A 21,967-nucleotide genomic window follows, 5' to 3' on the forward strand; every position below is an offset into this window, starting at 1 on the left:
TGACAATTTGCTAACACGGAAAAAAGCTTGTTCATATCAGTTTGACAGTTATTTTATATTTAACGCAACACATACTTTATATTTTGTAGATTTATAAGCCAATATATTTACTATAATCACAATTTCTTTTATTTTTTAATATAAATGAAAATTTTCACACGAAAGAACTTTTTAAGGCGCGCAGACGAAAAGAACTGATTAATGAAAAAATTAGAGATGCCAGATATAATTTGTAAATGGATGAAGTAATGAAAAGGCTGCCAAACGATTTATTTAGAAGTTATCGTTAGCGATGAGTTGTTTGAAATTGGTAAAAAGTTTTTTAATTACATATAGAACTTCCAGTAAAATTGTTAATTTTTGTTTAATTTTTTTATCAAGAAAATATTTGTTTAAATATTAAAACAAAAAAACATAATAAATGAGAAAAGTTAAAGCTTATATTTGCAAAAAAAAACGCAATATTTATAAAATTTTCAGGAAAAATCTATTTTTGGTTAAAAATATATGTGTTATTATTAAGTTTTTTTTTCTATAAAGGTTTTTAGTTTTTAATAATAAAATTTTCAGGAAAAATCTATTTTTGGTAAAAAAAAATGTAATATGGTTTGACCCAAACTAAAAATATATTAAAATTCGATATAAATATCAAAACTAACGTTTTGTCATATGATTATTTTTCATCAGCAAATACATAATAACAAAGAACATATAAATTAAAAATTTTCTTCTAATTCAGTTGATGTTCTCTCTATTTATAACCAATTATCTTGGCATAATTTCAATTAAACTTTCAAAACAATTAACCGTTTATTTTTAAAAGAAACACTGTTTGCTTATCGATACGGTAACTTTAAATTATTTGCATAAAACACCCATCACTAGGTAACCCTGGAGCTGGAAAATACAACTCTGTAATAAAATGCCACAACATTTCAAATTTTTTCCTACTCCTCCTTTTTGTTGTGTTGCAAATAATTTTGATTGTTGACCAGAAAATCTTCCAAAAAATCCTTTAAAAGTACAAAAAATTAAATGCAATATATTAAGAAATGTCGGTGAATATCACAGTTAATGGAAAATTTGCCAAACATTGTCGTCCCTATTCCATACTGGACGATCCAAAAGAAATTAGGAAGGCAGAGGAAAAAGAAAGGAGAAAGTTGCGTCTTTTGCAGGTTCAAGTGAACTATCTAAATAATTAGGAAGTTATATTAAATTATTATTATTTCAAAGGTACGCGAAGAATCCAAGAAGTTGGCCAAAAAGATACGTGATGAAGTCAACGAGGAGAAAAAGCGAGAATTGCAAAAATTACAGGCTATTAAGGAAAAAGAACTGGAATGTTGGCGCCAGCATGCTTTACAGCGTAAAGGTGAGGAATATCGTGAAGCTATATTTCAAATTGGTACAGCCCATCAGGCGGCCAAAAGGGAAAATGAACAAAGAGCCGAGAAACAAAAACAAGGGACTTATAAGGATTTCAAAAAACAAATGGCCGCTAGGAAATCACAACCAGGAAAAGTACAATTTAGTTGCCAAAAATCCTGTGTATGCCAACAAACGCTAAATGCTAGTGCCAACAAACAATTTAAATGTACTTGCACCCAAACAGATGAAACCCATATAAACGATGAGGCCTACAAACGTAAAAGAGATTTAAGTTTTTCTTCCAGTGAATCGGAATGTGAAGATGAGGGTTACAAGGAACAAACTACTTTGCCTCAAACATCATTTTCATTTAGTTCAACTTGTGATAGTACTTCATCATCCCTTAGTAATACTCAAGCTACTCAAACTTCCATGTTTGTGCCCACAAAAAATAAGTGTTTAATTAAAACCCCAGCAGTATATTTAGATGTTGAAGTAGGCACCGATGATTCGGTAACTATAAGTGCTCCAGCCGAAGTTAAAGACAAACATGCCGAATATAATAGACAATTTAGTAGTGTAATAAGGGTTAGTCCACGCAAGGCACAAAAAGAAAAGGAAAATACTTGTGAAAATCCTTCTATACAACAATCAAGCACAACTAACACTTTGTCTAGTGAATCAACAGCCAAGAAAGTGGAAGTTAATAAATCTGTGCAAGAAAAATCTCAAATTGATAAAGCCGCTGCATCAAAAGAGAAACGTTTTACCATTATTTCAGATTTAGTTAAAAAGCAACAGGGAAATGAACTATCAACGGCAGATATAAATCAAGGAACAACTTGTCCTCCTGTTTCTCAGGCAACATCTACATCCATAACTCCTCATTTATCACCGAGAAAACAAATAAGAGAAGTTCCCCAACGGCAACCATTAGTACGACCACAACCCCAGTCACCACGTAAAGCAAGTGCTACTTCAAAGTCTTCTAGAACTATAACTGACCATACACAGCCGGCAACATCTTTCACAGCCACGACTAAAAGCAATACAGCAATTGCGAGTGGCAGCAGTAGTTCCGGTCGTGTGCAATTTTATGATTACAATAGTAAGTTAGCAAAAGAACGAGATCAGGCTCCAGCAGCGGTAAGTGTACAAAGACAAGGAGATCAAACGCAACCCACAGCAATGGAACAAGCTGAACTGGAAAAGCAGAGAGAAAGAGAAAGGCAGTTGGAGGCTTTGAAAAGATGGTAAGTAAAAATAGATAGATAGATAGATAGATAGATAGATAGATAGATAGGTAGATAGATAGATAGATAGATAGATAGATAGATAGATAGATAGATAGATAGATAGATAGATAGATAGATAGATAGATAGATAGATAGATAGATAGATAGATAGATAGTTTAAAATTATTTATTTTGCTAAAAACGAATATGAATCCTTTAAATAGCCAACAAATGGAAGAACGAGGGCAGAAAGCCTTGGAACGTGAACAAGTAAGACGCGATTGCAATGAATTGACGGAAAAATTAGAAGCTCTTACACGAGAATATCCCAATCAACTGCCTACAAATGTAATTACCTCTAAACTTAAACAAATTCTATAAGATTATGAAAATTTAATTCCCCTTAAACTTACAGGAAAATCAATTACATTTATTCGCTGATAAACAATTACGTAAAGAAAGTAAAATGAATACGGCCGTGGAAAAGTTACTGCAAAGGCCTACAATAATAACATGTTCTGAACTAAATAATACCGAACAAAATATTAACAAACCTAAATCAACTGCCAAAACAAGCAACTTGGTTAATGAATTAAATGTGGCTGCTCTTAACAATAAACCTTTGCCGGCCGATGATGTTTCCAGTGACAGTTGTTGCTCCATACTCTTGGGCTATGTAGACGATCAAAGTAGACTTGTTAAGCAGGATTTACAAAGCAATGAAGCTACACAAAGTGAAACTAAGCAAAAAAGGCTACAAAATCTACTTAAACGTTTAGATCAACTTCGCACTTCTTTGGTAGAAGAATTGAAAAATGAAAGTGAATCTAAAAGGTTAAGAAAGCAAGACGATAATGCTAAATTTTCCTCGAAAGAGGAAAATCTTAGACAAGTTATTGATAGTATAAGCGAAATGCGTAAAGAGAGGGAACAGTTATTGACAAATGGAAACGTTAAGGAAAGCAAACCTTTAAAAACAAGAGAAAAGGAGTTACAAGCTAAAGAAGCCATATTAGAGCAGAAGGTAAGAGAGTTTTATGAATTACAAAAGCAACAAAATAAGTTAAATAATAACAGCAACAAAAAAGATATAAAACGCAATAAAAGTAAAGAGGAACAGGAAGAAACTTCCTCATCTTCGGCTAAAGATAAAAGTGAAAATTCCGAAGAAAGTTCTAATAATAAAGAAAATGTTATCTGTGCTTCAGGAGAAAATCCTTTAGAAATTATAATAACCGTAAAAGGAGAAACTAAATGTGTTAAAATACCACAAAAACCTAAAAGAAAAATGTTAGCCAAAAAAAGTCCCAGCAAATTGTCAACATTAATAAGAAGTCCTCAAACCAAAAAACATACACCTAAAAAGAAAACTCCCTCTGCAAAGCCTCTTGTAGGGCAGGGAGTTTTAAGAAGGCAAAATTCTTATGATTCTAACTCAACTTCTTATATGAGTTTGCCCTCAGAAATGCCCAATAAAATAGATGATTTAACAAAACAAATAGCTAAAGAAAGACAGCAATCGAAAACGGTTAAAGAACCGCAAGTAAAGCAAACAACTTCTAAGCAGGATAAAACCGTAGAATCAGAAATTTCCTTAGAACCCTTTGACACACCCAGATCTAATCAACCGGCTCGCATAAATCCCCTAATAGCGCAATATGTACAACGTTTACTGGGCATGTCGCGTAATGCGGTGGAAAAATTGGGAGTAAGCTCTTCAGAAATTGAAACTCCCGGTTCTAGTATTATTAATACAACAGGGAATATTACCAATTCTGATACTTTGATTTCAGATGAGCGTCTTATTAGCATACACAATTTTATGGAAGAAAATAGAAGTTTTATTAAAGATCTGGAACAATCTATGAGAACACAAAATAATGTTTCTCTAGAGAATAGCATGAGAATGTTTGATGATATATGGCGTAAAAGATTGAAAGGTCAAACTTCTGGTAATAAAAATAAGAAAACTCAAGATAAGACGGAAAGTAAAGAGAAAACAAAAACCGATAAATTGTTTAAAAATAGTAAAATTGAAGAGAAAACTAAAAAGTCTACTAAAGATAATATTAATCAGCAAATAGGAAAACCTTTGACCAGCAATAGCAAAACAGTTGACAGCAAATTATCAACTGAAAATTTGCTTAAAGATTTGGGTAAAAGTCTCTCTTCCCACTACTCAAGTGATGATAAAGAATCATTGAAATCTTTAAAACTTCCACAACGTTCCATACAAAAATCAGATAAAGCCATTGATGCTAGACTCTCAGCAGATTCTAGTAAAAATGTACCCGATTCCCAAATTGCTCGTTATGCTAAACTTACGGAAAATTGTACTCATCGTATAGCTGAACTAACGGAATTGATCAATCGTGTACGCGAAGAAAAACAGCGCCTTTTAGAAGTCACACTTAGTTCGGTCAGTGACAATGGTAGACAATCGACCGAATATCTTGAACTACCTGAAGGTAAATCTAGTACACGTAATGATCAAGAGGATCTAACACGTGTAAGTTCTAGCTCAGAGGAGACCACACATAATAAGCAATCCCGCAGTTCGGACACTCTGCATGAAATGCCGAAATTAACATCTGCCGATAAGAACAAACAAATCACTGCCAGTCGTGATAGTGGCATAGCCGAATCACGTCCCATTACAGCACTAGAGAATCGCATCGATCAGGAACCCATTTCACAAACTTCTTCTGAAAGTACTATGCCACAACCGGTACGAAAACTGAAACCACCACCCACACTCAAACGTTTTAGTCCTCAATTGCCGGAGGAGGAATTAGCACATGAGTTATCTACCATTTTAGAGGTAGATACACCGGCTACATCACGTATTAATACAGCTGCTGGGCAATCTACCACAGATGATCGTGAAAATGCCTCGGATACTGCTTCTCAACAGCCAGTAAAGTTTCCCACATTTGAACAATACATAAAGCAGTTGGATTTGGATATTACACAACTAAATCCGGAACAAAGTGTACTATTGCAACAGGAATTTACCACATTTTTGGAGTGTCTACAAACAAATCGTTCACCAGCAAGTAAGTTATTTTTTTGGACAAATTCAAACTTAAGTTTTAAACTTTTAATTTCATTCAGATCCTCCACAATATACCGAATTCCCCTCTATTTCCGCCTACATACAACATTTAACCGAAACTGATCATAATCTAGGTGAAACAATGGAAGAATCTTTAGCACAATTGCGCATAAGTGGTATAAATCCTCGCAATTTTCCGGCGGTACGAGAGTATATGAAAAGCAATGCTTCTAAGTTATCTGCAGAACAAGAACAACTATTGGATACAGAAAGTTTGGAAAACATTACTGAAGAACCCACTAGAACCAACACCGATGATACAGCTTCGCTAGACATAGAAGCAGAACTTAAAAGAAGAAAAATTTTAAAAAATTCATTTCGTTACAGCGAAACTAAACAACAACAAATATTTTCTTCTACAGCCCATAAAGATGCAGCCTTTTTTCAGGAGATTGTGGCCGCAGAAAGTGGCGTAGATAAATTATCTACATCGGGCAACACTAGTGATTTATTAGATGCAGATTTAAAAAGAATGGTACAACAATGGCCGGGTGAAGTGAGAAGAAAATCAAAAGAGATAAAGATTTTAAGTAGTACCACAACATCAGCAAATGCTTCTGCCATAGCTAATTCCGCTTTAAGGGTAAGTTAAGAAAAAAATAAAAAACCTTTCAAATGAAAAGTTTTAATCAATATTTCCCTTAAGGCGGCCTCTTTAGATGACAGCTCTAAGGGCACGGGTCAAGCTTTAAATTTGCGTGATTTTCTAACACGAGAACTTCTAAAACATGCTAATATCACAGGATCCAGCAGCAACTCCAGCAGTGATGAATCCTTACGTAGTCATTTTTTACATTCCCTTATTGGTTCTCTAACACCTCGTACACCAGGTGCAGCTAGTAAATCTGGTGCTATGACTTTGGATCGCCAAAAGACTTCGACTCCAGTACCTATGCAATCTTCACAAACACATTCCTCTACCAGCAGTCGTTCTAATGGCTCAAGTCAATTATTTTCGGGAGAAAGTCGTTTATCTTCGGTACATTATCAGGATCGTTCGGTACGTTTCTTTACAAGTGATGGTGATAAAGCTGATCAAAGTTCTGAATAACGTTGGCAGTTGCTGATGAGAGTATTTTTTCTTGGTAGCTGATTTTGTTTATAAAAATGTTGTTAAGCATTAGTTGCGGTAGTTGGTAAGCAAAGAGATTTTCTATAGTTAAGTGATTTGAGGCAAAAAGGATAAACAAAAATAAGGTTCTTTTTCAAATAGTACATTTTTTCAAATGTACTATCGTTTAAAACAGACTTTTTTCTTTGGAGATTGAGATTTTTTGACTAAAAGTTACTTTTGTTAATAACTCTCCTTTTAGAAAATTTTTGGAAATTTCTCTTTATTAATAGAAATTTTTTGGAATTTCTCCTTTTTATAGAAACTTTTTAAAATTTCTCTTTTCATAGAAAATTTTTGGAAATTTCTCTTTTTGTAGATTTTTTTTGGAAATTTGTCTTTTTGGAAACTTTTTGGAAATTTATTTTTTATAGAAATTTTTCAAAAACTTCTCTTTCTTAAAGACATTTAAAAACTTCTTTTTCTTAAAGACATTTTTTGAAAATGAAATTTTCAAAAAAATTTCTCTTATACAAAATTTTCAAAAAATTTCTCTTATAGAAAATTTTCAAAAAATTTCTCTTATAGAACATTTTCAAAAAATGTCTGTTATAGAAAATTTTCAAAAAAATTATCTTATAGAAATTTTTCAAAAAAATTTCTCTTATAGCAAATTTTCAAAGAAATTTCTCTTATAGAAAATTCTCCTATATAGAACATTTCACTTTTACAAAAAAATTAAAAAAAATGTTTTTTACAATTCTCTTTTAAAGTTGGTCTCTTTTATAAACTTCGAAAAAATCTCTTTTGAATAAAAAATTTTTGGAAAATTCTCTTTTAAATAATTTTTTTTGGAAAATTCTCTTTCAAATAGAAAATTTTCGAAAAAAAATGTTTGATAGTTCTTTTTTTTTTTTGAAAATTTTCATTCAAATAGAAAATTTTTTAATATTTTAATTTTTAAAGAAAAATTCAATTTTAGAGAAAATTTTCTTTTACAAAGCACTCGAAAGAATTCTGTATATGAAAACAAATTCGAAAAATCTATTTTTTTCAATTTTCAAAAAAATATAAAAAAATTCTCTATTTTTAAAAATTTTTTTCTCTAAAGAAATATATATTCTTTAAAATAAAAGAAAACTAAAGCTTCTTCTTTCAAATCTAATTCCGTAAGAACCCAAATTTTTAAAAATTTAAAAAACAGTTTATTATATATTCTGTTCAAAATAGTTTTCATTCAATCTCTCTTTGAGTATTTCAATTATTTTTAATAACTATTTAAAATGCACTATATATTTTTAAGTTTAATCTTAAACTCAATTAAGTTTTTAAACAAAAGTTTGAAGATTTTTTTTAAATACATATTTATTTGTTGATATTTTGTTTTAAATGATGATTGATGATCATCATCTATGATTGTATGAGTTTTTTTTCTGAACACGTTATTTAGTAATAACATAAAATTTTATAAACTTATTACATAATTATTATACATTCCCTTATGTTTTCAACTTATTTTAAAAGCAAAAAAAAATACTAGTAAACAATTATAAACCAATTAAATGTAAAATACAAATTAAAATGTTGTTGAAAATGTTTTTACATTATAATAATATTTGATAATGATGTTATAAAAAAATATACATATAAAACTTTCTTTTAATTAATGATTGTTATAAAAATATTCTTGTTTGAACTGTTTCATTTTTTTTAGTATTATTAAAATGGACATTTTAGCTAAGTACCAGTATAATAGTAAAATAAATTCGCCATATATTTATGAAGCTTTTTCCTATTAAACATCTTTGGAGTATAAATGCTTCTGATAAGTACTTATATATTAAGTACCTTATGTTTTTTAATTACTAAGTACTTTTATGAGCTTTACTGGCCATCTTTTTAAGATTTTCAGCTTCATTGCCGGTAGCTTCAACCATTTGTCTTAAAGCTCCACTGGGATTTTTCAATAGTAAATGAGGCACATCAAATTCTCGAGCACAACCGTTATCCATTACCAATATACGATCCGAATCCATGACGGTCTGTAAACGATGGGCTACGGTAAGTACAGTACAATGTTTAAATTTAACACGTATAGCACGTTGTATAAGGGCATCAGTTCTGGAATAGTAATATATTAGGAATTTAGTAAAATTTTGTATAAATATTTCCGAATTACTTACTGTGGATCTACATTGGCAGTAGCTTCGTCTAAAACTAAAATTTTATTATTACGCAAAACCGCTCTGGCCAAACAGATTAGTTGACGTTGGCCCACACTAAAATTACTGCCACGTTCGGTAACCATGAAATCCAGACCGGGTATAGCGGATTTTAATTCCACCTAAAATAAAACAAACACATAAAAAAATAATGTTACTGCCTTAAAACAAATAGAAAAAATTTACTAACATCTTCTAAAGCTTTCCATATATCTGCATCAGAATACTTTTCAAAAGGATCCAAATTATAACGTATAGTAGCCGAAAACAATACCGGATCTTGTGGTATAATAGAAATTTTCGAACGTAAAGATTCTAAAGTAATATCACCCGTATCTATGCCATCTATGATAATACCACCCTCAATGTAAGCCAAACGGAAAAGTACACCAATTAGAGAAGATTTACCAGCACCCGTACGACCAACAATGCCCACTTTCCAGGCTGGTTGTATAACAATGTTTAAGTCCTTTAAAACAGGTTCACCATTGGGATCATAACGGCAATACATGTGACGAAATTCAACAAGACCATGAGTAGGCCAATTTGAAGGAGGCAATTTTGTTACCGTACTCTCCTGTTCCAGATCGGTGTATTGTAGAACACGTTCCACACTGGTCATTTGTTGTAGAGATTCAGCCACTTGGCGCACACCATATTGAACCATGCCGGTGAGTATCATGGCCTGAGATATAGCCAAACCCATGTTACCGCTATAGGTTTCTGTAAAAGAATTCCATTAAATTAGTTTCATCAATAAAATAGTTTTGCTGCAATACTTACGTCCACTTAAAAGTATAAAACTGAAAGTAACCGAGGTTAAAAAACAACAGCTAACACAATCTAACCACAAACCCAAAGCGGTATTCGAAGCCATGGTCAATTGCCAAACACTGCTATGAACATCTTGTAAATTATCAAATTCTTTGGCAACGGTATCCTGTAAATTACGAGATCTAATGGTGGCTATGCCCGATAAAGTGGCAGATAAATGAGAAAACACAGGACTACGACCTAAGTTTAAGGAAGGTTGAAGATAAACAAACATTTTATAATAACAAACAAAACACTTACATATTCCCTCCAGACGTTTAAGATCTTGTGAAGGTCTCAAATACACCTTCAATATCAACATATCTATAATGGCCACTATCAATATGGCCAATAACAAAATGGGATTTACTATACATATCACAATTAATATACCAAACATAACCAATGCTATTTGTATGAAATCCATCATAGCTTTTGGTAAAAATTCATCTATGGCACCCATATCTTTCGAGAAACGATTCAATATACGACCCGAGGGATTTTGATCAAAGAAACGCATAGTGGCATTAAGTATCGAACAGAACATGCGATCATGCAGCACTTTGGAAGCGTGCATGCAGATTTTAAAGAACAGAAAGCCACGGAAGGTAGTCATCTGAAAGATTTTAAAAATAAATATTGAACATTTGTGAAATTAAACAAATTTTCTATGAAATTTTTACAATTTAAAAAGTGTTTCAAAAATTCTCTCTTTCTTTTGGAGAAATACTCTCTTTTGTGAAGTTTTTTAGAAATTTATTTAAAAAAAAAATTTTATAAAAAGAGAAAATTTTGAAAATTTTCCATAAAATGAAAAAATGTTGAAATTTTTCCATAAAAAGAGAAAGTTTAAAATTTTCTATAAAAAAGAGAAAATTTCTATAAAAAAGAAAGTTTCGAAAATTTTCTTTTAAAAATAGATTTTTTTCTATAAAAATAGAAAATTTCGAAAATTTTCTTTAGAAAGTTAAGTTTTTAAGAACTTCTCTTTCATAAAATTTATTTTTAAAGATAAATTTTTGAAAAAATCGCTCTTTGTCGAAATTTTTAAACTTACCACTACTACAGCAATTATTAAAGCTCCATAAATATAGAGACACTCATAGGTTGTTAGAACAGTGGGCTGGTTTGTGGAACGTAAATATTCCTGTTGCGTCCAGATATTAACAAAAAAATCCGAACCACTGCACACAAGTTGTGATATTATCATAACAAAAACCATAAAACAGAAACCCATTAGAGAACAACCAGCATGGAAATATTCCTTCCAAACTCTACCACTAACACCACCTTCAGCCTGTTCTTCGGCGGCTTCCTTAGTATCGACGACTTCACGATCTAAACTATCCTGCAAGGGTAGTCAAAACTCTGTAAACTATGTTTCTATTTGTACAAATTCACCAAACCTACCGATTTTCTTGAAAACGAGCTGGTACTTGATCTGCGTATTGGCTGATAACCGGCATCATATTGACCATCCATAAAGGGTATATCATCATCTTCTTCATATGTCGTTTGATCTTCCGAAGCAGAACTGCTGTCTCCCTTTGTTAGTTTAGGACGTTCCAGTAATTTGGCAAAATCCAATTCACTAGATATCAAATCGTTGTAAGTACCCTGTCGGGATATTTTACCATTTTCCATAATAACAATCCAATCAGCTTCAGTTAGAAAGTGAACTTGATGGGTAACCAAAATACGTGTAGCCTTCTCGCCAGCTAAACGTCCCTTGGGACCAATAACTTCATCAAATAAATGGCGGCCCACATGGGCATCTACCGCACTTAAGGGGTCATCCAATAGATAAACCGAGGCGGGTTTATAAATAGCACGAGCCAAACTAATACGAGCTCTTTGACCTCCCGATAAAGAAGCTCCTCTTTCGCCCACTATGGTTTTATCACCATTTTGTAATTGTTCGAAATCCGTGGTTAAGGCACAACATCTAGTAACATCTCTGTAACGTTTGCGATCATAATTTTCGCCAAATAATATGTTATTGCGCACGGTGCCGGTAAAAAGCCAGGGTTCTTGGGCCGCATAAGATAAATCACCCTGCACCACTACTTCACCATCTGTTATGGGAAGTTCACCCAAAATAAGTTGTATAATAGAGCTCTAAGGAGATAAATTATTAAAATTTTCTATTTCTGGTTTTATATTTGTTCACAAATTACCTTTCCCGCTCCTACTGGGCCTATAACAGCACACAATTGTCCTTTGGGTATAACTAAATTAATATCCTCTAAAGTTTTGTTAGGCTTCGCAAGATCCCAATTTGCGCCCACCTGTTTAAGTACCACAGCTTCTTTATCGCCCTCATTATTACTTTTATAAGTAATAGCAGCTGGTTTATCATCACAACCTTCCTGCTGCAGATATGTTTGTATACGTTTCAGTGATACTAAAGCTTCAGCACCAAATGACACAGCCAATGGATACCAAATGGCAGCCACCAATTGTAGGATATTGTAATAACCCGCCGCCGAAAAGACTATATCGGCAGAAATCATATTACCCATAAGAACAGCAGCAGCTATTGTAATATAAAGCGTAGAACGTTCGGTGAAGACCATGGTACTCAAATAGAAACCACGCAAATAGGAAGCATAACGAATCTGTTTGATTTCTTTACGTCGAGCTTCTTTGACGACATTCTGAAATGGCTTCTCCCAGGCATACATTTTTATAACCTGTATACCCTGCACTAGCTCATTCATTATGCCCACCCTAGCATCGGTTCTTTCAGCGATTTTCATGCGCAATTTAGAGGCCAATTTACTGAGACCTGTCTGAACGGGAATAGTTTTCAAAAGTAAACCCACAACACCCACCACTGCAGCCAGACCAATTTTTAGTGATATTAAATAACAAATAAGTACAGCCTGTAGAGGCATAATCCATATCCAGTGCACAAAAATGAAACCATAATCTAAACGATTGACATCATTGGACAAAAGATTGATAAGATAACCAGCCGGGGTCTGACCAGCAGCTTTCATGGAGAGACTGATTGTCTGTAAAGTAAGTAGAACAATATTGTTAATTTGTAATCTACATACATATTTTAAATGTTTTTTTTACCTACCTTGCGATATATTAATGAACAGCAGGCTATACGCATACGTGCACCCATTAATCTTTGCCTTAAATCCACATGATGTATAAGAAAGCATCCTAGCAGTGTGGATAGTACTAGTATAGCTCCCAAGGAGTTAACATCATACCATATGGCTTGTATGCCATCCGTAAAACCTTCAGCAAATGTTTGGTTACTAACTGGACCCACAGTATTGACGTTTTGAGTATTCGAAGTTTTCCCATTGATATCTAAAGCATTTAAACTGTCTAAGAATAGAAAAAGGTAAAATTTTGTTATAATGGTTAATCTTAAGATTTTGAAAATACATATCTTCGAAAATTCAAATTTATTTTCGAAAATAAACTTTTTAATAATCTCTGAATCGGGAAGATTTTTTTGCATATGTGGTCTATTTCTAAAATTTTAAATTTCGAGCTTAAAAATATTGAAAATAACTTTGAAATTATCATAAATTTTAAAGTGTTTTCAATAAAGATACAGAATATGTATAGTGTTTTTAAGTCATTTTCCAATATTCAAATTAATTTCCTAAAATCTTGCGATTTCTTAAAAAACTGTTTTTTAATTTCGATTTTTTTTTTTACTTTTTCATGAATTTCAAAGAATATTTTTATATTTTCAATGTAGTTAAAAAATATTTTCAATGTCTTAAAAAGCTTATATTTTGAATATAAGCTTTTTAAGATATTTTCGAAAATTCGAACTTATGTTCGAAAAATTTTAAAATCTTTTAAAATTAAGTCTAAATCACAGAATTGTTAAAAATTATAATTTTACTTTAATTTAAGGCTCAATTTCTTGCAGTTTTCAAATTCGAACATACAAAAGTTGAAAATAATTTTGAAATTTTCATGCATTTTTAAAGTTTTTTTTAATGTAGTTTCAAAATATAAGCTTTTTTAAATATTTTCGAAAATTCAAACCAAATCGCTAGGATTCTTATTTTGCAGTTTACAAATTCGAACTAACAAATGTTGGAACAAATTTTAAATTTTTCATTAATTTTAAAGTTTTTTCAAGGTAGTTTCAAACTATAAAGTTTTCAAGATATTTTCGAAAGTTCGAAATTAATTTCGAAAATTCAAACTTGTGTACGAAAAGCTTTAAAATAATAACAAAACTTGAAAATTATCAAAAATATAATTTTAGTTTTATTTGAGGCCATTTTTATTAAACTTTTTTAATTTCGAACTGAAATTTTTTTAAAAAATTTAAATGTTCTATGAATTTTTAAGATATTTACGAAAATTTGAAATTGATTTCAAAATATAAGACTTTGAGACTAAATTTATTATATTTTATTAATTTCGAACTTAATTTTTTTAATAAATTTTCAAGATTTTCAAGGAATTTTCATGTAGTTTTAGAATAATTTCAGAATTTTAATTGGTTTGTTATTTTGTTGACTTGAAGAGAGAATCCAAGAAAATTTTGAATCATTTGGCGATTTCAGAAACATCCAATTCTGTTCTAAAAGCAAATGAAATACATTTTTATAAACAAAATTTATTACAAACTAAATAGCATTTATTTTTATAAGAATTGTTTTGTTTAAACAAAATAAACTTTAAAGCAAAATTTAAATTGAATTAATGATTTCCCTTTAGTATAACTTTTTGCTGACTTTCGGAAAACTTGGAATTTTACTCTAAGTATAAATAATACCGCTTCTTATAAAAATAAACATTTGTTTAAAAAAATTTGCTTTCTTTTGTTTAAACTAAAAAAAATCTCAAATTACAAGTTGGCAAATTTATTTGATTTATAGATTTTCAATAGTATAGAAGAGCGTTGTTATATGATATTTTGAAAAGCTGTTTAATTTGTAGCCAAGCCTTAAAATGTTTGATAATCTTTGTTTGCACTTTTTGTTCTAGTTATATTTATATATAAAATGTCCAATAAAAACAAATAAATAATAAAACTAATACACTAGTATGTATTTTTAGAACGGGAATACTTATAAAATGTAACATTTAAAACAATTTGTAATAATTTGGACTAATTAATCTTTAAGGACTTAAAGCTTAACAGCAATTCTTTGATTAGCTGTTACGATTAAGGTAATAATTGAAGTACTATTTGCGGATTAAATTACAATTATAAATATTTAGCTAAAACACACCTATGTATTTATATATGAATACAATAAACAAACACTTTAAGTAAACATTTGAAAAAAGTTTCCACCCAAACTATATCTATTCGTATCTAAACAAAATCTTATTTAGTGGAAGAAGTTATTTATAAAAAAGAAGAATTTGGTTTAGTTTTTCGATAACAATAACATAGTAAATTAATAATTTCTTATCAACACCCTGATCGTCATTATTACTACAAACGAACGAGTATTCAATTGTTATGTTATTAAATCAACAAATATGTTTACGCTAGTTACTTACTGCCCTCATTGTTGTTATTAATTGAAATATCTCCAATAGAACGAGTACTACGATGGTTCGTCGTCAAATTATCATAAGACAACTGGTTATCAAATGTATTGTTTATGCTATTGATGGGCTTTTGAAATTGCAGCAATAATTGAGCCAAAACAGCGGGTATAAGAGATCTGAAATTTTATAGAAGATAAAATAAATAAACAATTAATAGGAAAATATTGAAATTCTACTCACTTGATGATAATATAAATAAGACTTATTAAACCATCTACAATAGCTGAACGCCAAAAGGTCTTAAGTATAGCATTGCGCAATAGAGGTTGACGATTCTTAGAACGAGCATTTTCTACTTCTTTATACCAGTGTCTGTAAAACTAATAAAAGTTAAAGGAATTTCTTATTTAACTTAATAAAGTAATACTTTACCTTTCTAATTCATCTCCCAGTTCTTCGGAATAATCTTCTGGTAAACATTTTGTTAAATCTTCTGTATTAAGACCCTTGCGCGAGCCTTTATACAGCAAAGGTATAGACCAACCAAAAATTAATTGTGACAATATATTTGCATATCTGCGGGGATTTTCTTTTTGTGGTTTTGTTGAGCTATCCATAATGTTTTAAATTCTAAAAGCTATTAAAAAATAAAGAGAAAATTATATATATTAATTAACAGTTTATCATATCTGCCTGACAACCCTTTATTTTTTGTCAGATAACAATCAAACTCCGCTGTACATAATTGAGAACAAATATTAGTTTATGACACAGATAATTATGTTTATAATTTGTAGTGATTTGTTTTATTGCCTATTCGTTTGCCTAAGCCGATCCGCTTGCTGTTTATGTTAATGTTAGTCAGTTCCTAGACATCTTGTAAATAAAATGTGCCATATAATAATAATATATAAAAAAGCTTTAATCTAATGTAATCCAAATAATTTAATATACAAATACTAACAACACATATGCAAATTATATTCTTATCACCAAAATGAGTAAATTTTTTTTTTCTGTTTACAGTACAACGCTCCATTACATTTCATCAAATCATCGCAACTCATAAAAGCGTGGTCTGCAAAGACCTTGTATTTTAACCTAAATTGCAATGAGTGTGATCATTGTACAAAAATTCTTTAAATTTAACAATAATTTTATTTGATTTATGATTGTCACAAAAGTACTTCTTTGTTTTTGCGTTTAATTAAAATGTTTTTTTCTATTTTAATTATGCTTCCATAAGTATATTTCTTTTTATTAAAATATTTGGTTTATGTCCTCTTTTGTTAGCTTATTGCAAACATAAGAATTAAAGTCATTGTACTTTGTGTGCAATTTACGTATAACTTGCCAAATCAAACAAGTATTTTTTTTAGATAAGAATTTTAATGATATTTAATTATTTGGCAAATCATAAACAATTATAAATGAAAGTCAATAACTTTATCTTTTTTTGACAAAATCCACAGACAGTGTTATTAATAGGTTAAATAATATTTATAAAAGAAATAAAACAAAATATTTACGATGTGTATGAAATGTTCGTAATCACGGACTAAATTATTATCAATCATTTTTATATGTTTCCACCTGTTTTTGGGGATTTTAAGAGAAAACAAGTAAATTCTACTTTTACAAGTGTAGGTTACTGTAACTTCAGTTCAATTCCATTATATATTATAAATATTTTAAAAGCGTTTTATTTTGGTGACGTAATTAAATTTGAAAAACAAATTAACAGGGGAAGTCAAATTTTAAGTTATTCAAGCAGCTTTTTTGAATTCAAGCTCTTTTCTTTATATTTCTAAAATTTTATAAATAATTTCTTCTTTATTTTCAGGAAATGAAACATTTCTATTTGTACATTTCCTATTGTATATTTGTGTTATAGTCTGTTAGACCGGAGGTCGAGAAAAAACTGGTAAAGGAGCACACAACAGGCCCGGTGGAGGCCTAGGTGTATTTCTTCAGATTTGATATAATATACATATACATCTTTCTTTCAAACTAACTAACAAATGTCTTTTTTAGTAAAAGTTATCTTTTTTTAAAAAATATGTTTTAAAAATTCTCTTTTTAAGAAAATTTTCCAAAAATTAAAAAATGTTTTTGGAAAAAATTTCTTTTTTATAGAAAAATTTCGAAAAAGTCTCATTTTTAAAAAATTATCGGAAATTTCCCTTTAAGAAAATGTTTCCCTTTTGAAAGAATCTAAGAGAGAAATTCTTGAAACAAATTTTAGAAATATTTCTGTCTTTTTGTAGAAATCTTTTATATAGAAAGATTTTAGATATTTTCTATTTTTATAGAAAGTTTTTCAAAATTATTTTTTTTATAGAAAAACCCTTTTTTATTTGAAAATTTTCAAAAATTTTCTCTTAATAAAATGTTTAATTTTTTCATATTTCGGAATTTTTATGGGACATATTTTTAAATTTCTCTTTTTATTTCGAAAATATTTCATTTTTATAAAAAATTTAAATAAAAATTATTTTTTTTTATAGAAAATCTTCAAAAATTTCTCATTTTTATAGAAAATTTTCAAAAAGTCCTCTTTTTTTACAGATAATTTTCGTAGATTTCTCATTTTTATAGAATTTTTTCGAAAAATTTTCTTTTTTATATAAATTTTTTGAAAATGTTTCTTTTTATAGAAAATTTAAAAAAAAACTTAGTCGAATTTTAGCGCTATATTTGCATTTTTAAGCCAGTAATGAGCGTTATAGTCGTTTTCTGAAGGGGACCTTATATGGGGGTAGGGTCATTTATGGACCAAAAATCATAAAATTTGGTAGAGATTTTGGCTTATATGTTTTTCGGGGGTTCACTTGTATGTGGGCTATCCAAAAACGAGGACCGATATTCTTTACCTGTAAGAACTATTTGTGGAAAATTTCAACCCTAAATCGTCTTAGAATTTAATAAGGACCCAGAATATATATAGTTTTGTGGGTCTATGACCAATATTGCGATGTGTTATAAACGGAAGGACAAAATCAATATTGATTTTGAAAAAGAAAATTTTCAAAAGATTATCTTTTTTGTAGAGCTTTTTCAAAAATTTCTTTCATTTCATGGAAGATTTTCGAAAAATTCTCTTCTTAGAACTTTCTTTAAAAAAATAATTATTTTTCTATTTTTTTAGAAATTTCCCTCTTTATAGCAAATTGGCCTTAACTGAGGCCTCAACAATCTACATTAGGTCACCTTAATAGTATGTACATTTTCTTTGTCACATATTCTGCTATCAATATTTGTACAAGGTTAATAAATTAATCGGGTTAACACTTTTCTGGGTTATCGTACTTCAACGTCATAAATTTGTTAATCTAATATTGTAAATTTACACACATATTTACGGTATTTGTTATGTGTTTGATAAATATTTAGTAAGAATTTAGCATTGTGACATCATCAAATATTTTCACGCTATTGTTACTACCTTTGTTAGGATTACAAAGAAGATAAGAAAAATGTATTGCATTTTTTGCTTAAGTCTAGACATTGTTATGCATTTTCAATTTCGAAAAAAAAACGTTTAGTCATCTTGCTGCACATGCAGTGGGGGAGAATAGGAACAAACACAAGCTGTCAAATAGAAAACTTTTGAAATAATTCTTTGGGAGATGTGATTCTCTCTGTGGAATTTTTAAAAGTCATTGGATAGATTGATTCAATACTCCGAACGATCGAATGTTCAATCAGCTAATATCTGCATAACGTCAATTACGTTGTTTTCATATACATATAATGTATGTTTTGATGTAAAGGGCTGCAAGCCTTTTCTGATCTTGCATTCAGTCATTTTCCTGTTTGTTTATAGAGTTTTTAAGGGTGAGGCTATTCAAAGGTAGTTCCAAGTACGCGAGTTCCAATCCTCTTCACTTAATTAAAATATGTATGTATATTTAATGTATTGATGTTGGCTTATCAAAAGAAGATCGGGTCTACTCTAAACAATGGTTCATATTGCTCCAACAAATAAAGAAATAAAACAAAGTGTTCGTCTGAAGTTTAAGCCCAATTAAAACACAATATTTCCTTGAGACAAGAATCAAATCTAAAACATCTCAGATTAACAAACATGCTAAAAGTATTGAAAGAATACAACGAACCTTATTAATCCTAAGGTTCTTTGTCAATTTTTTAATGTAATGTTTATACCTGTGATAATGTTCTCTCTATTATTCACTTTACCTGTCTGCTTTTGCAACAGCTGTTCTAGTTGCTTTTACTACATTTTCAATATTTGAACTAAAAAATTTAAAAATTTACCCAGAAATTTCGAGTTCAAACTAAATTCTATTTCAAACAATTCACATCAATTAAGTGAGTGGAAAAAGTATAATAAAAACAAAATTTATTGCAGAGAAAATTTAATTAAAAAGTATCCATAAATTCAATTTAAATAATAGTTTTTTTTTTGCTAGTGCTGAAGAAAAAAAAACTTCTATAAAATTGTAAATGTATTTGTTAGATAAATAAACAGCTGCAATAGTTTATCAGAATAAGTTTTATTATTAATATTTACATACATATTTCGCGCCGTTTTTTCTTAACACTCATAAACTCTCGACTGATTAATGAAAATGTCACAATTTTAATTCTGTTAGGAATCATTTCTTATCATCCATAATAACTGTTTCTATATGACTTTAGGTATTATTATAATAACCCTTTATAGTTTACATTAATGTCAGCTACTTAGATATTAATTTAACAAAAAAAGAAATTAAAATAATGCAATTTTTATTTGTTTTTTCATCTTTAATACTCTTTTTATTAAAATATACACAAATTTACTCTTTCATTCTCGCACACTTACAACTTAATGAACAAACACCAAACACAACAACTCTCGATTCAATACGATACGTAGCATTTATGTGACCGAATTTTTAACTCATATGTTGTTTTTTTTTCTTTATATTTTCTTGTTTTTTTTTTCCTTTTGTATAACTAAAAATTGTGTAATGGAATTTCAACGGAAAAACTTTTAATATGTAGATTCTAGTTAAATTAGTTTAATAAAATAATAGTTTAACTATTAAATTGAATGAAATGTTGTATAAAACACAAAACTTTTTGTATTCAATTGATTTTTTCACATTTTTGTTTTCGCTAGAAAAACTACAATTATTTTCCTTTATCCGCCCAACAGGTTATTTTTATATTGAACACTATGACGAGAGTCAAGTCAACCAGTCACCGTCACATTAATAATATTAATTACAAGCACGCTACTAGTTTCTACCGCCAAATTCCCACCCAGCCAGCGAACACAACATTTTCCTTAAACACACCAGACGCAACTGATTTGCAAAACCAAAAAGTGTTGGTAATTTGTTTTATGATTTGTAAATAAACAAGAGAAAACTAAGACGGTACCAACATGTTTGATCTGATTTTGGGTTTGAGTTTGATGCCGCTCCAAAGTATTGGTTGTGTTATTGTTTGATGTATGAAGAGATGATTAAAAACAATTTTGCGTGTTTTATTTTTACAATTTCTTTTTCTTGTAATTTTAATGCCATTAATTGGTCATGAGTCATTATTGAACAAAATTATTCGATTAATTAAATAGTTAATCGATTTTTATATAAAGTAAAAAAGTGCCCATTGTTAATCAATGACATCAATTGCAAATAAGTCTGCATTGAATCAATAATGTTAATGAAATTTAAAACAATACAATTATAATTTGTACAATCATATCTTAACTATCATATCAGATTTAAACACAAATTTGAAATGATTTAAATATTAATAACAATTCATTGACTGATCAATGATCGAAAAATACTAAATTGACATTACAATTTCATTTCACATTTATTTTTCTACTAATGGTAACTTTTTTTGTTTATTATTATACCAATCAGTCTGTCTAATTTTATTTAAATTAACTCTAATTTAATTTACTGTTCAATTTAAGCTAAAAATGTTTGTTAATTTACTACAAAAAAAGGTGTGAAAATGTAGTTTGTTCAGTTTATATGTAAATAGATACAGAAAAATTATCAAACTTATCTCCAAAACTATTATCGGTTCTGCATGGAATCATTACTATTTAGTCAGAAATTTCTCATGTTTTATCAAATCGACATTGTTTAGGCAGATATCCGGTGAATAAGGTTTAATTGAATCAGAATAGAATAGTAAAGATTCAACAACCCCAATCTTTTCAGTATTTAGGCAGATATTTCTCATGTTGAGATATCCGTTGAGTTATATATTTTATGGGGATTTTCTATACGTATGGATAATGTTCAACATTTCATTATAAATTTGTGAAAGATTTTCTATAGAAAACTCGTTCAAATTTGTAAAGAAAAGTTCAGTACTGAAAAGAAATTAAAGAAAACTCCATCACTGATGGATTTTTTTTAAAAAACTCAAACACTGAACAAAAATTAGTTTACTGATCAGTTTACTATAGGAAACGTCATTACTGAGTAAATATCTTTAGAAAACCTAATCATTGATTAAATTTCTTAAAAAAAACTTTATCGCTGAACAAATGTCTTGATCACTGAATAAATTTCTATAGAAGACCAGATCACGGATCTTATTTCAGCATATAACTTGATCATTGATCAAATTTCTATATAAAACACCAACACTGAGTAAATTTTTTTTTAAAGAACTTGATCACTGATCA

At 29.6% G+C, this 21,967-nt stretch overlaps 2 protein-coding genes across 3 annotated transcripts; one reads left to right on the forward strand and one right to left on the reverse strand.

The window, feature by feature from the left end:
* Nucleotides 1-916: 916 nt before the first annotated feature.
* On the forward strand, nt 917-7,104 carry LOC119607238 (myosin-11). Its single transcript, XM_037961083.1, has 6 exons — nt 917-1,178; nt 1,237-2,624; nt 2,831-2,954; nt 3,022-5,662; nt 5,721-6,304; nt 6,368-7,104. The coding sequence occupies exons 1-6, from the start codon at nt 1,053-1,055 to the stop codon at nt 6,770-6,772; spliced, it is 5,268 nt and encodes a 1,755-aa protein (XP_037817011.1). The 5' UTR covers nt 917-1,052; the 3' UTR covers nt 6,773-7,104.
* A 1,007-nt stretch (nt 7,105-8,111) lies between these two features.
* On the reverse strand, nt 8,112-20,609 carry LOC119607237 (multidrug resistance-associated protein 4). Of its 2 annotated transcripts, none has more exons than XM_037961080.1 (13): nt 20,132-20,609; nt 15,736-15,940; nt 15,544-15,675; nt 15,313-15,479; nt 12,896-13,155; nt 11,985-12,824; nt 11,218-11,925; nt 10,865-11,155; nt 10,069-10,423; nt 9,778-10,008; nt 9,185-9,717; nt 8,956-9,116; nt 8,112-8,893 (listed from the first exon to the last, which is right to left on the reverse strand). In XM_037961080.1, the coding sequence occupies exons 2-13, from the start codon at nt 15,918-15,920 to the stop codon at nt 8,638-8,640; spliced, it is 4,119 nt and encodes a 1,372-aa protein (XP_037817008.1). In that variant the 5' UTR covers nt 15,921-15,940; nt 20,132-20,609; the 3' UTR covers nt 8,112-8,637. The 2 variants fall into 2 exon arrangements, with proteins under 2 accessions (XP_037817008.1, XP_037817010.1); XM_037961082.1 differs by lacking the exon at nt 20,132-20,609 and adding an exon at nt 19,842-19,860.
* Between the last annotated feature and the right edge of the window lie 1,358 nt (nt 20,610-21,967).

The sequence above is a fragment of the Lucilia sericata genome, unplaced genomic scaffold (assembly GCF_015586225.1).
Source record: "Lucilia sericata isolate MDLA Ls3-8-SP2 unplaced genomic scaffold, ASM1558622v1 Contig000679F_arrow, whole genome shotgun sequence".
Lineage (NCBI taxonomy): Eukaryota > Metazoa > Arthropoda > Insecta > Diptera > Calliphoridae > Lucilia > Lucilia sericata.

What these genes read in the sequence shown, in the direction of transcription:
- LOC119607238 (XM_037961083.1), top strand. Translation starts at nt 1,053, where the DNA reads ATGTCGGTGAATATCACAGTTAATGGAAAATTTGCCAAACATTGTCGT. An exon ending in AACAAATCGTTCACCAGCAA is followed by an intron (nt 5,663 to 5,720) that starts GTAAGTTATTTT and finishes AATTTCATTCAG; the next exon opens with ATCCTCCACAATATACCGAA. An exon ending in TAGCTAATTCCGCTTTAAGG is followed by an intron (nt 6,305 to 6,367) that starts GTAAGTTAAGAA and finishes ATTTCCCTTAAG; the next exon opens with GCGGCCTCTTTAGATGACAG.
- LOC119607237 (XM_037961080.1), bottom strand. Translation starts at nt 15,920, where the DNA reads ATGGATAGCTCAACAAAACCACAAAAAGAAAATCCCCGCAGATATGCA. An exon ending in CTGGGAGATGAATTAGAAAG is followed by an intron (nt 15,676 to 15,735) that starts GTAAAGTATTAC and finishes TTAGTTTTACAG; the next exon opens with ACACTGGTATAAAGAAGTAG. An exon ending in CTTATTTATATTATCATCAA is followed by an intron (nt 15,480 to 15,543) that starts GTGAGTAGAATT and finishes ATAAAATTTCAG; the next exon opens with ATCTCTTATACCCGCTGTTT.